At 39.7% G+C, this 13,552-nt stretch overlaps 1 protein-coding gene and 1 long non-coding RNA gene across 2 annotated transcripts in view; both read left to right on the forward strand.

Moving 5' to 3' along the window:
* Positions 1 to 846: 846 nt before the first annotated feature.
* Positions 847 to 2,335, forward strand: LOC117953690. Its single transcript, XR_004658652.1, has 4 exons — positions 847 to 1,095; positions 1,293 to 1,358; positions 1,642 to 1,730; positions 2,174 to 2,335. It is a non-coding gene; the product is annotated as an uncharacterized LOC117953690 (long non-coding RNA).
* A 5,987-nt stretch (positions 2,336 to 8,322) lies between these two features.
* The window catches only part of LOC117954038 (proteoglycan 4-like), a 21,580-nt gene continuing 16,350 nt past the window's right edge, over positions 8,323 to 13,552 (forward strand). Inside the window, exons 1-3 of the mRNA XM_034887495.1 lie at positions 8,323 to 8,408; positions 11,068 to 11,088; positions 11,507 to 11,635. Coding sequence (XP_034743386.1) covers positions 8,354 to 8,408; positions 11,068 to 11,088; positions 11,507 to 11,635 — 205 coding nt within the window. The 5' untranslated portion in view covers positions 8,323 to 8,353. The remainder of the gene's footprint in view (positions 8,409 to 11,067; positions 11,089 to 11,506; positions 11,636 to 13,552) is intronic.

Here is a 13,552-nt window from a genome sequence, read left to right on the forward strand (position 1 = left end):
CATTGTCCCTTTTCATTTTCTAGCTCAACCAGCAGCTCCAGCAGGTAATACCCACATCACCACCTCATACACTGTGCTCCCTGCTTCCATTCCTCCAATGCAACAGACTCTTCCTTCATCTCATCATGCATCAAACATTTTCACCCCTTTCATTCTGACTTGGAATGATCCTTTCCAACCTTCCCCTGAGCACTAACAGCTCATCCAGGCACCAACCAAATACACAGACCCCTCAATCTAGAGGTTCTTGTCTACAACTACTAGTATTATTAAATCTAGAGGAAAAATGTGATTTCTTGATCTGCTTTTGCTTTTTAAATCAATGATTGACCTAAATATTTTCTGTTAATACGGTATCGCTGGCGGCGACTACGTCAACAAAACATGCTGATTGACGTGTATTGTTTTTAGAAAATGATCTCATGATCTTGAAATAATAATTGTAATTACTTAATAAGAGAGTACAGTGGTGATCTTGTATACAGCTGTGCTGGGTGTGCTTCAGGCTGTGCAGGTCCACCTGTGCTGTGTTGCTCTGGTAGAAACGACTCCTGCTTCAGACAATGTTTCTGTGATGAGGCCTGCTTGCAACTTGGCGGCTGCTGTCCTGACTACATTTCAACCTGCAAGAAACGTGAGTGAGGGTGAACACAAACAATTTCTTATTATCATCATCATGTTATGTCAGTTCAGGATTTGAGATATTATTTGAAAAGTCCAAATCTTTATTCTTGTTTACAGCTTTTACCACTGCGCCGCAAAGCATACCCAGCACAACAAACAGCAGTAATACATCAACTTATTCATCCACTGTCTTGTCAGCACTCAATGAAACATCTACACTGAAGGAAGGGAATATAACTTCAGCATCTAATGTCTCTGCTACTATAGCAACCAGCCAAACGAGAAGCAGCTCAACACCAGCAGATAACAGCACAACTTTACCAGTCTCCAAAGCAGATAACAGCACAACTTCACCAGTCTCCCCAGCAGATAACAGCACAACTTTACCAGTCTCCCCAGCAGATAACAGCAGAACTTTACCAGTCTCCCCAGCAAATAACAGTACAACTTCACCAGTCTCCGCAGTTACCGGTTTGTCATTATGATTCTTGCTGAAGCCATGTCAAAAATGTATATTTGAAGAAATACATGAATTGTCACTGCTGAAAATGTATTGGCCATATTTTGTCAAATCTGATTTCAGTAAAAAAAGTTTTTTGTTTGCATCAGGGTGAATTAGAGATTCATCTCCTTGGGCATGCTTATTAATAGTTTCCTTGTCCTCATAGCAGGGACAACACTGAGAGACACCAGCACAACTCTGGACAATAGTAGTGTCACATCTTCACCAGCAGGTGGGAGCAAATCTTCATTTTTCAACAAAAACCCAGATTCCACCTTGACATGGACTTCTGTATTTCTGTTCTGTAGTTAAAGCTGTAGCGCGTAACTTTTTGATATTAACGAACATCTGTTACATTCAAGTCACTGCCGAAGGAGTTGCTACAAAGCTAATTAGGACTAATAGCTCTACACAACACAACTCAACAGTTTTGTTGTCATTACTTTGAATTTGCAGAAACTACCCACTATAGCTTTAAATTGTAAAATCATTTATTTGCAACTTTATCTCCACAGATGCCAATACAGTGACTATTCACCTGAAAGCTTCTGTTTTACGCCAGAATGAGGACACTGAAGATGTGATTTTTAAGGCTTTATCCAATGTAAGCGCAGACAACCTTCACATACAGCGCTTAGCGTGAGTGAAACGTCCAGTGCTAAAGTTGACTAAAAAAAGGAATAAAAAAAAAAATTGGAAATTGACCTTAATCCCTTAATTAAACGTCTTTAAAAATAAAAATCTGCCTGCCTCTATGGGAATTTAACATAGGGGTGTACTTACTTATGCCCCCTGTATTTTAAGGAAGAACATTTATTTATTCACAATACATTATTTATTCACAAAGAAAACCTTCTTTATTTTTTTAATGAAGGCATTAAGATCAATTTCCAAAAGATGATTGTTTATTCCACTTTTTAGTCAACTTTAGCATGGGCATATTTACTATGCTAAGCACTGTATACATTGTGCAGTTAGAGTATGAGAAATGAAATTATACGTACTTTAGCTCTGTAACTTACCTAATCAGTGTGTCTTCTCTCCCAGTTTATTTCCCAGACCCTTCTCCAGCTGAACTGTAAGGGCTGCTCATCGACTATCAGACGCATCAAACCCACCTGAGAAAGGACCCCCGTTTCAGCCAATGGGAGCACCAGTGTGGCTGTAGCTGTACTGTGACAACAGGCGGAACAACACCATCACCTGTCAGATCAGTGCCTGAATATTAGATTAATAGGCTACATTTCGTATGTACCCTTTCAGCATGTAAAATGATTTTTAGTATCATAAAGCTCACAGTTACATGTCACAACTTTGACATAATAAACAGTTTATATTGTTAATGTCACTGTTTTCACTGTAATACATCCTGCAGCTACTGTTATTTGCACTAGTCATAATCTTCTTAGGATTTCCTATTGCACACTTATATTTATACTGTTTCTCTTTTTACTTGTCTTTAGCCTTGCAATGTAATCTCGCTCAACTGTATATTGTGAATGTGCAGTTGAATGACAATAAAGTCTGTCTAAGTCCAAGTCTCTAAGACATTATGAAGTACAAACGCATGTATCAAATAGATGACTTACACAACCTATACTCTAACAGATATAAGCTTAAAGAAAACCGGCACTGTGGTACGCTTTTTGCTGCTTCTAACGTTACACGATTGCTGGATATACCAAGGCAACTTTTCTTTACTTTCCTAAAGCACAAGCGTAGGGTTGACAGGAACATTACAACTTTTGTGTTGAAAAAGGTTGAGAGAAAAAAAAGGTGCTACCATAACGCTGGCTCTTGCGTGTCTTCCCTTCACTATAACAGACAAGCTTAAATTCACTAAGAGCATTTCACTAAGCGGAAACTCGATTAAAAGCCTTCTTGCAGACACTAAATATTAAACAGTAGCCACTATATAGTATTAAGTTGCTGTGAGCGGTTAGTTTTTCCACTTCTAAACAGAGGCAGACCATAACTTAATCTCTGAGCATCCTCCACAGTGCTGTGGTCAGACAATGTGAGACAACCTCGGAGCTGACAAGGGTGAAGACCGCAGTTTTCATCAGACCCACCCTGGGTACGTAACTACTAACTAATAATAATATTACCCTGGGCAATCCACCTATCCCTCCCTCTCTCTCTCACCCCCCAACACACACAAACAAACTTACAGTCCAGTGCTGGCTGACTGAGTCCCTGAGTCAAATGTGAGTCTGTCTCTGTACTCGGTTTTGGCAGACAATAAAATGATTTTTGTCGGGAGCGTCGGCTACTGTTGGCCACACCCTCGCCAATCAGTCATGGATTGGTTTACACTCTGCAATGATGGGTCAAACATGCATTGCATTTTTGTTCTGGACACTTGAATAAAAAATTCAATATGAAGTCAGAGTCATGGCTTGCCATCTTGTTGCTGCCAGGATACGGATGACGGTGCAATCACATCACCCCCATCCAGAAATCTCTTCACTGGCTGCCTGTCCAACTCAGAATAGAATAGAAGGTCTCCGTCCTCACCCAACATGCCTCCTGTTACCTACAGGAACTCCTCACCTGCCAGACCTCCTCACGCACCCTCCAGTCTGCAACCACAAACACCCTCCAAGCCCCAAAATCCAAACTCTGCAGCATGGGTGATGGGGCCTTTTCCTCTGCTGCTCCAAGGCCATGGAACACCCTCCCTAAACACCTGAGGGCCCCACAGTCTACTGAAGATTTTAAACTAAACGTTTTTTAATAAATGTATAGGTTTTCCTCTTAACTATGTATTGACTTTGATCTTTTTATATTTTTATAATTTAATTTTTTTATTAATCGCATAATTATATGGTCTGTAGCACTTTGAGATTGCTGAAATGTAAAGTGCAATACAAACAAAATGTTTTCTTATTATTATTACTATATATCTCAAAAAGTAAAATTTAGAAAATTAATTTATGGCTTTAAGTTACAATACTAAAATAATGTATAACTACTGCTTACTTCATTTACGTTTAACAACAGTGTGAACAGCCCCCTGTTGCAAATGTCATCATACCTCCCGTATAGGAAGCAGCAACCGACTTAATTAATAATGACAATGTTACTGAGGCTCCAGATAACAGACCACCACCATATTCAGGTACAGCAGAAGCACTTGTACTCCCCTGGTGATGGCTCATTGAGAGAACACCAAGAGTTTGCAGCACTATCAAAAAAGCAAAGGGTGGCTACTTTGAAGAATATAAGACTAGAATGTAAGACATGTTTTCAGTTATTTTACACTTTTTTGTTAAGTACATAATTCTATATGTGTTCATTCATAGTTTTGATGCCTTCAGTGATAATCTACAATGTAAATAGTCATGAAAATAAAGAGAACGCATTGAATGAGAAAGTGGTTCCAAACTTTTGGCCTGTACTGTACGTCAGTGGAGTCAACTTGTTACTGATGTTTTGACTGGACGAGGCATAGTGGTTCCACTCCTATGATGAATGGGCCTACTTTAGGACACACCACAGGAGGTAATTAGCCTCCTGACACAAGCCAAGTAAGGTTGGTGTAAAACTTTCAGCACACCCTTTGCCAGTTTGACATCTGCCACAACCACAATTACAGACTATGAAAAACACAAAACAAAAAAGGTAGTTAAAGTAGAACTTCCTTGTAAAACCAGAATGATAGTTTAAAGTTCTTACTGAAGATAAGATAACTTTTCTTTAACATCCTGAGGTAGTGCCAGTGGAGCTGCTGCTACACAACCACAAAAACTACTTCAACAAAAGCCCAGCCACCATCAACTACCTTTACAACAATGGCTGCCAGATCAACGGCTGCCGCAAGTGATTCTGACACACAAAGCCAGCAACAACCGTTAAGCCCAAAAACTAACACCAAGACCAAGGCAATGCAGTTTTATTTGTATAGCACATTTCAGCAACAGGGCAATTCAGTATAAATAAGTACAAACAGTTAAAAATAAAAACATCAAGACAGTTAAAACCCTAACCCACTTGAGACTACCATAACAATAATTAGTCAATTTTAGTGCTACCTTTCGTGATGACCCTTAGTGTCACTACCCTTCACGAATCTATTTTTAGAGACGTTACCTTTCGTCTCCTTGGACTCTTCTTCACACTAATTAAGCTAATCTAGTGCTGCCTTTTGTGTCTACTTAACAACCATCTTTGCGCGATTTTCAGATCTTTCGACACTACACATTCACACTTTTTCTGTGAAGTATTACCTTTCGAGTCTCTTTCTCTGTCTTACACAATCTTTTTACTTATTCCTTTTCCTCAACAAAATTCATCATAAGAAATTAAACATTAAAGAAATGAACATCATCATTTAAGGAAAGACAACATCAAAGAGAAAGGTCTTCAGCCTTGATTTAAAAGAACAGAGTAGCAGTGGATCTGAAGTGTTCCAGATATGAAGAGCATAGACACTGAACGCTGCTTCGCTCTGTTTAGTTCTGACTATGGGGACAGAAAGTAGACTCGTCCCAGATGACCTGAGAGGTCTGGGTGGTTCATAGTGTAGTAGCAGATCAGAAATGTATTTTTTCGTCCTAAACCATTGAGTGATTTATAAACCAGCAAAAGTATTTTGAAATCAATTCTTTGAGGGACAGGAAGCCAGTGTAAAGACTTCAGAACTGGAGTGATGTGATCCAGTCTCTTGGTCTTAGTGAGGTGCCGAGCAGCAGCGTTCTGAATCAGCTGACGCTGTCTGATTGATTTTTTAGGGACACCTGTAAAGACACTGCTACAGTGGTCAAGTCTACTGAAGATCAAAGCATGGACAAGTTTTTCCAAATCCTGTAGACACATACGTCCTTTAACCCATGATTTATTCTTAAGGTGATAATAGGCTGACTTTTTAATTGTCTTAATGTGGCTGTTAAAATTCAGGTCAGAACCCATGAATACACCAAGATTTCTGGCTTTGTCTGTTGTTTTTAACATTGTTGTTTAAAGCTGAGCGCAGACTTTTATTCGTTCCTCTTTCGCTCCAAAAACAACCACCTCAGTTTTTCCTTCATTTAATTTCAGAAAGTTTTGACACATCCAGCTGTTAATTTCTTCGATGCACTTAGTCAGTTTTTGTATTGTACTATAGTCCCCTGGCGATAAGGTTATGTAAATTTGTGTGTCGTCCGCATTACTATGGTAACTTATTTTGTTGTTTTCCATATTCTGAGACAGTGGCAGCATGTCGATGTTAAACAGAAGAGGCCCCGGAATGGAGCCTCAGGGAACTGTGCACGTCATATTTGTAAGTTCAGATGTATAATTACCTATTGACAAAAAGTAATCCCTATTCTGTAAGTAGGATTCAAACCAGTTTAGTACTGAGCCAGAGAGTCCCAACCAGTTTTCCAATCGGTCTAGTAATATGTCATGGTTGGCCATGTTAAATGCAGCACTGAGATCAAGTAATACTAAGACTGACATTTTGCCACTATCTGTGTTACGGTGGATGTCATTGAAGACATTGACAAGAGCCGTCTCAGTGCTGTGGTCTGAAACCCAACTGAAAGGTATCAAAACTGTTTAGTGACAAAAAATGGTTGAGTTATTGAAAAACTGCTTTTTCAATGATTTTACCTAAAAACGGAAGGTTTGATATTGGCCTATAATCGCACATTAGTGACATGTCTAGATTGTTCTTTTTTAAGAGTGGCTTGATTACTGCAGTTTTCAGGGACTTTGGAAAGATACCTGAAAGATGAGACGTGTTCACAACCTGTAGAAGATCAGAGGCCAAAAAATTCAAGACATTTTTGAAAACATCCGTTGATAGAATATCAAGGCAACAGGAGGAGGTTTTCAGATGTGGTATAATGTACACTGGCTTCCTGTCCCTCAATATGGTTGATCGTATGACATTCTGTCATATTGGAACTAGTTCTGCTTGAACATTGTGACAACACATATCCTGTCCTTGATATGAAGGCACTGACTTTTTGTGTAATCTTCTGAATTTTGTCTTTGAAGAAGGATGCAAAGTGATTGCAGGCCTTGGTAGATAAAAGTTCAGATGCTACTGGTAGTGGAGGGTTTGTTAACCTATCAACAGTGGCAAACAAAGCATGTGAATTATTATTGTTTCTAGCAATAATGTCAGAGAAGAAGGACTGCCTTGCATTCCTCAGTTCTAAAGTATAAATGCGAAGTCTCTCTTTATAGGTGTTGTAATGGACCAGGAGATTTGTTTCTCACCACCTTCGTTCAGCTTTTCTACACTCTCTTTTCTGTTCTCACCAGCATGACATTTCTCCATGGAGATCTTTTCTTACCAGAGACAATTTTGACCTTAGTGGGAGCAATAGCATCAACAACATTTGTAATTTTACAGTTGATATGATCTACAATCTCAGTGACTGAGAGCCCAGAGAGGGCGGGTGTAGAGGAGAAAAGTTGCACAATACTTAGGTGGCCTGTAGATATTTAGAAATATTGCTTGAGGGGAAGACCTTAACAGAGGACCCTAACTGTGGTTGTTGTTATCAACACCAATAACAACCACCACCACTACTGGACCAAACTACAGCTGGGACTGTGGCAATTAAAGCTATAGAGTGTAGTTGGCCCCATGAGGAATTCTAAGAAATGACAATAACACTGCTGGCATTTAAACACCACGTCTCCTTTGTGTAATTTTGATAGCATTAAAAAGATAAATAAAAGGTAAAAGTTATTGTGGCATGAACCCCAGTAACAAAGCGGTGGGATGAAAAAAAAAAAAAACCTGCTCCAAGACAATAACACTATTTAGCTAGGTTGAGTAAGTCAGATAGAAATAAAACAATGACAGCCACAATGACCGGATAACACCAGATGGTACCAGTGATGTAAAGATGAGACATGGCACTGGCATGGCTCAGTAGAGTGTGGGCCCCATGTAGGCAGAGTCCTTTGCAGCGGCCTGGGTTAGAATACAAACTTGTGGAATTCAAAGGTCAAGGAGCACTAACTAACTAACTATTCATGACTACAAATGGATTATTCATCACTATCCGATTACTGTTGGAAAGAAATGTTGTGATGTGTCATGACATGTAATTGAAAGCCAGTGTGTTAATAGGTTTTCTACTGTTCTCAAAGACAAACTTGTGTTGCCAGTAGATCCAGTATTGTGTCTAAGTAACTGCCACCTTAAAATATCTCCATTCTAATTAAGCTGTAATCAGTACATGAAGAAACTTGTGCCTATACACTCAGCAGCCACACAGAGTCATGGATGGGTTTACATTGTACTTCGCTCTCCTGTCGGCGTTCCTACTTTATGATGGTGAGTGAAACATTACACTTAATATCCAGTGCTGGGCAAGTTTCTTCCAAAATGTAATACATTATGGATTACTAGTTATTGTCATTTGAAATGAATACGTTATATGACAATATTACGGCCTCTGAATTGTAATGCATTACACAATTTTTCCATTACTTTTGAGTTACTTTCATCAAAATAACACCGGATGTTTGGCAGCTAGCGTGGGAATTTCCCCACCGGATCAATAAAGTATCATCTTTATCAATTTTAACACATCAAGATCAAGATAACTTTATTGTCCCCTGAGTGAAATTTGTCTTGGGCATCAGAACTACATTATGCTGCTGTAATCATCATTAAACACAGAGACTTTGACACACATACAACATACAATCCACCCTACATTGCAGACAATGCACAAGTATCAATGACCCTCCCCTGTCAATTGATTACCAAGTTATTAAAAACCTGAATAATAAAAACAGATAATTCTGTATAAATTGCACTAGAGCACATCTAAGAGAAAACAATATGACAGAAACAAAACACAACTGCCACAATACTATAAAACAAAATCGCATAAGATCAGATAGTAAAAATTGAACTAAGCTAATTAGACCATGATTAAAAATACCTAAATAAAGTGCCGTAAGTGCTTCAAGCTATTTTGTTCCGAGCCGATTGTTTATTTAGGAGCGCTCTGGAAGTTGGAACATTATAGATTTATAACATGTTTTATATGAATATGCTAAGTAACTAAAGCTATAAAAAAAGATAAGTAGAACATACAATAGGCAAGTGGAGAAAATGAAAAATCTCAATTAGAAGTACCTTAAAGTTGTAGTGAAGTACGGCAGTAAAATGTTTGTTTAATGCACTTGAAAAAGAAATTCATGTTGTTTCGTTTAAAAATAAAAAGGTATTCTAAAGGAATCTGTTAATTGTAATGTGATTAAAACTCACTATTTGCATTATTTGCAGTACTTGACTTACACCTATGAGAAAAGGTACGCATTCTTATTTAAAAGTAATTTAGTTTTACTGCAAACCGTCAAAAGGAAGTGCTTTTATTTTGAAGCAGTCTACACAAAAAATGTCTGTTGTGGACTCTTGCCTTAGACTATTGCTAGCTTACAGAGATAAACGTGAGACGCTAGATGCAAAACATGAACGTCTACTCACTTTTTTGTTTGTTAAACTGTAACATATTGAACAGTAAATGGTCAGAGTTAAAGACAAGCGTTTTTGCTCGTTATTCAAAGCCATTCCACTACAGGTATAGTTATAGCTGATAAAATGCAATGGTATTTACTTGTAGCAAGCCTAAACATTAATTCCCGCCATGTTTCTATCCTTCAGCCCATAGCGTCAGCCGCACCCATACACAGTTAAAGGCCGCACCTCGCTTCAACGCAGCATTCCTGTGAAGAAATGTTTCACAGTGTTTTGTTTTTCGTTTTTTTCAACACAACTAAACGTTGCATTAAAATGCGTTGTAACTCGCGTTACTACGATTTTAACGAGTAGCCTATAATATTACCGAAATTAACACTTAAGTGGCGTGTTATCTGTACGCATTTCAGTCCCTCCAGGATTTTGCAGCCTTGTTTGAGATTGTTGCAGACCAAAATAACTCATTTTGGGGGGGGGGGGGGGGGGGGGGGGGGGGGGGGGGGGGGGGGGGGGGGGGGAATTGCGATAAAAGTTGCGATGTCTTTTGTATTGTGGGAGACAGAGAAAGATGTATTTTTAAGTTATATTTCTTTAAAAAATTAAAATAAAACTTCTTATTTTTGGGTCTTTGGCTGTTTTTTATGGCACGGACAGAAATAATCACAACCAAAAGATTTCCCAGGATGCACACCGCTGAGCGGCTGCCTGTGGAGGCTCGATGCTGGAGGATTTGGCATCAACTTTGACCTTTTTAACTTTGGTTGACTTAAATTACTCTGGGGTGAAATGTCCTATTAACCTTAGCCAAAAGGCTCAGGGTGTTGCAAATATTGGTATAATATGAAGATGGCTGGTGACACAAAATAACAATTTACTGATTTAATCATTTTGACCAGAGGTGTCAGTGGCTTGTTGATCGTTACACTGTTAGTTAAGTTCCTATCCTGGCCTGTGCCACACATTCTAACAGTTTGATAAAGTACTTGCTCCAAAGTAAAATGCTTCAATGCTTTTATATTTCTTTTATTTCTTTTATATTTCTATTTCATAATTGTTACAGGCCTAGAACCTGGAAATAGACCGTTCTCTACCTGTTGCAGGATAAATGAAACTGAATCTATTTGTCTGAAAACAATTTTAAAGGGAAGATTAACACCACCAATGCCAAATTTTGCTGTATGACTTCTCTGTGGCATCCATGCCAGCATCATCCGCCAGAAAAGATGACAATCTTTTCTTGAATCTGAATTTTTCTGTTGGCATCAGGGTCAGTTAGAGAGTCACCTCCTATGGCACGCTTAATAGTTACATTGTCCTCATAGCAGGGACAACACTGGCAGACACCAGTACAACTTTGGTTAACGCTAGTGTCACATCTTCACCAGCAAGTGGGAGAAAATCTCGTATTTCCAACAAAAAACACAGATTCCACCATCACATATCAAGCAAATATTTGTTTTTTCTGCAGTCAAATAAAATGTCATTGTCCTTTTTCATTTTCTAGCTCAACCAGCAGCTCCAACAGGTAATACCCACAACACCACCTCATACACTTTGCTTCCTGCTCCCATTCCACCAGTGGAACAGATTCTGCGTCCATCTCAAGCCCACAATGATCAGCAACATCCCTTTCATGTTTCCAGCTGCATCCATCCAAGATTCTTCAGACATTTTTAACCCCTTTCATTCTGACTTGGAATGATACTTTTTAACCTTCTCCTAAGCTCAATGTCATTTCTTTGGCGACTTTAAAAACTAAAAAAAACGGTGCTGCTGACAGTGACTACTGTTTCAAGCTAACAGACTGACTGTGTGATGTCTTTTTAGAAAACATTTTCAGTTCTTAGTAAGTTAGTCTTATGATTTTGAAATAATGCATTAAATTACTGTAATAAAAGAGTACAGTGGTGATCTTGTAAACAGCTGTGCTGGTTGTGCTTCAGGCTGTGCCGGTCCCCCCGTGCTGTGTTGCTCTGGTCAAAACAACTCCTGCTTCAGACAATGTTACTGTGATGAGGCCTGCTTGCAAATTGGCGACTGCTGTGATGACTACATTTCAACCTGCACGCAACGTGAGTGAACACAGAAAAATAGGAATAATTTAGTTTTTACTATGTATTGGTCCCCAGTGGGGAAATTACAATTCATACTCTTTTTTGTTAGAAGTCACTACACATTTAGGCTGGAAATACACACACATGATAAGGACCTATTCATACACAAATGGAGAGATGTACCAATCCACACTCGTTTTTTTGGTCTGTATGGGAACTTAAACCAGCAACCCTCTGGTTCCCAACCAAACTCCCAACGGACTGAGCTACTTCCAACCCCAAAACACCTTTTTTTCAGTTTGAGATTTAAAGTGCAAAATGAAGTGCAAAATAAGTGCAACTGTAGCTCTAAAGGAACATTATGTAACTTCGTAGCACGAGCTGTAGTTCCAAGGAAAGAACCTTTAGGGGACTGAAGTGGGAAAAGTTTCATGGTGTTCCTTTAACAACAGTCTCACCAGAAGATAACAGCATAACATCATCCAATGACCCCAGGACCCAGCACAAAAGATAGCAGTACTACCTCTACACTTTTTAATACCAGTACAAATTCAGCACCCAAAGGGTTTTGACACAACACCACCAAGCACAAGTACAGTTACACCCACAGAAATCCACCCCCAATCTCCGTCATCGGAATTCTCTTGACCAATAGCACAAAACACAACAAGCATCACTACTACAAACTCAACCTCAAATATGTCTGCTGATACGCCAAGCCAAGACAGCAGCAGTACTACATCTACACAATTAGATGGACTCACAACTTTAGCATCCTCAGTCTCAGCAGCTACATGTTGGTCATTATGATTTCTGCTGAAACCATGTCAAAAATGTATATTTGAAGAAATACATGAATAGTCATTGCTGAAAATTTGTAGTCCTGACTACATTTCAACTTGCACACAACGTGAGTTAGGTTGAACACAAACAATTACATACAAGTCATTATCATGTTATGTATGTCAGTGCAGGATTTTAGATATGATTTAAAATGTAAAAGTCAAAATCTTTATTCTTGATTACAGGTTTTACCACTGCGCCGCAAAGCATATTAAGCACAACAAACAGCAGTAATACATCAACGTATTCATCCACTGTCTCGTCAGCACCCAATGAAACATCTACACTGATGGAAGTCTCTGCTAGTACAGCAGTCAGCAAAACAAGCAGAAGCTCAACACCAGCAGATAACAGTACTTCGTCAACAGTCTCCCCAGCAGATAACAGCCCAACGTCAACAGTCTCCCCAGCGGAAAACAGCCCAACGTCAACAGTCTCCCCAGCGGAAAACAGCCCAACGTCAACAGTCTCCCCAGCGGGTAACAGCCCAACGTCAACTGTCTCCCCAGCAGATAACAGCCCAACGTCAACTGTCTCCCCAGCAGATAACAACCCTTCGTCAACTGTCTCCCCAGCAAATAATAGCCCAACGTCAACAGTCTCCCCAGCGGATAACAGCCCAACGTCAACTGTCTCCCCAGCAGATGACAGCCCAACGTCAACCGTCTCCCCAGCAGATAACAACCCTACGTCAACCGTCTCCCCAGCAGATAAAAGCCCAACGACAAGAGTCTCCTCAGCAGATAACAGCCCAACGTCAACAGTCTCCCCAGCGGAAAACAGCCCAACGTCAACAGTCTCCCCAGCGGATAACAGCCCAACGTCAACTGTCTCCCCAGCAGATAACAGCCCAACGTCAACTGTCTCCCCAGCAGATGGCATCCCAACGTCAACTGTCTCCCCAGCAGATAACAACCCAACTTCAACTGTCTCCCCAGCAGATAAAAGCCAAACGTCAACAGTCTCCCTGGCAGATAACAGCCCAACGTCAACAGCCACCCCAGCTGATAACAACCCAACGTCAAAAGTCTCCCTAGTGGAAAACAGACCAAAATCAACAGTCTCCCCAGCGGATAACAGCGCAACGTCAAC

The sequence above is a fragment of the Etheostoma cragini genome, chromosome 12 (genome assembly GCF_013103735.1).
Source record: "Etheostoma cragini isolate CJK2018 chromosome 12, CSU_Ecrag_1.0, whole genome shotgun sequence".
Taxonomy (NCBI): domain Eukaryota; kingdom Metazoa; phylum Chordata; class Actinopteri; order Perciformes; family Percidae; genus Etheostoma; species Etheostoma cragini.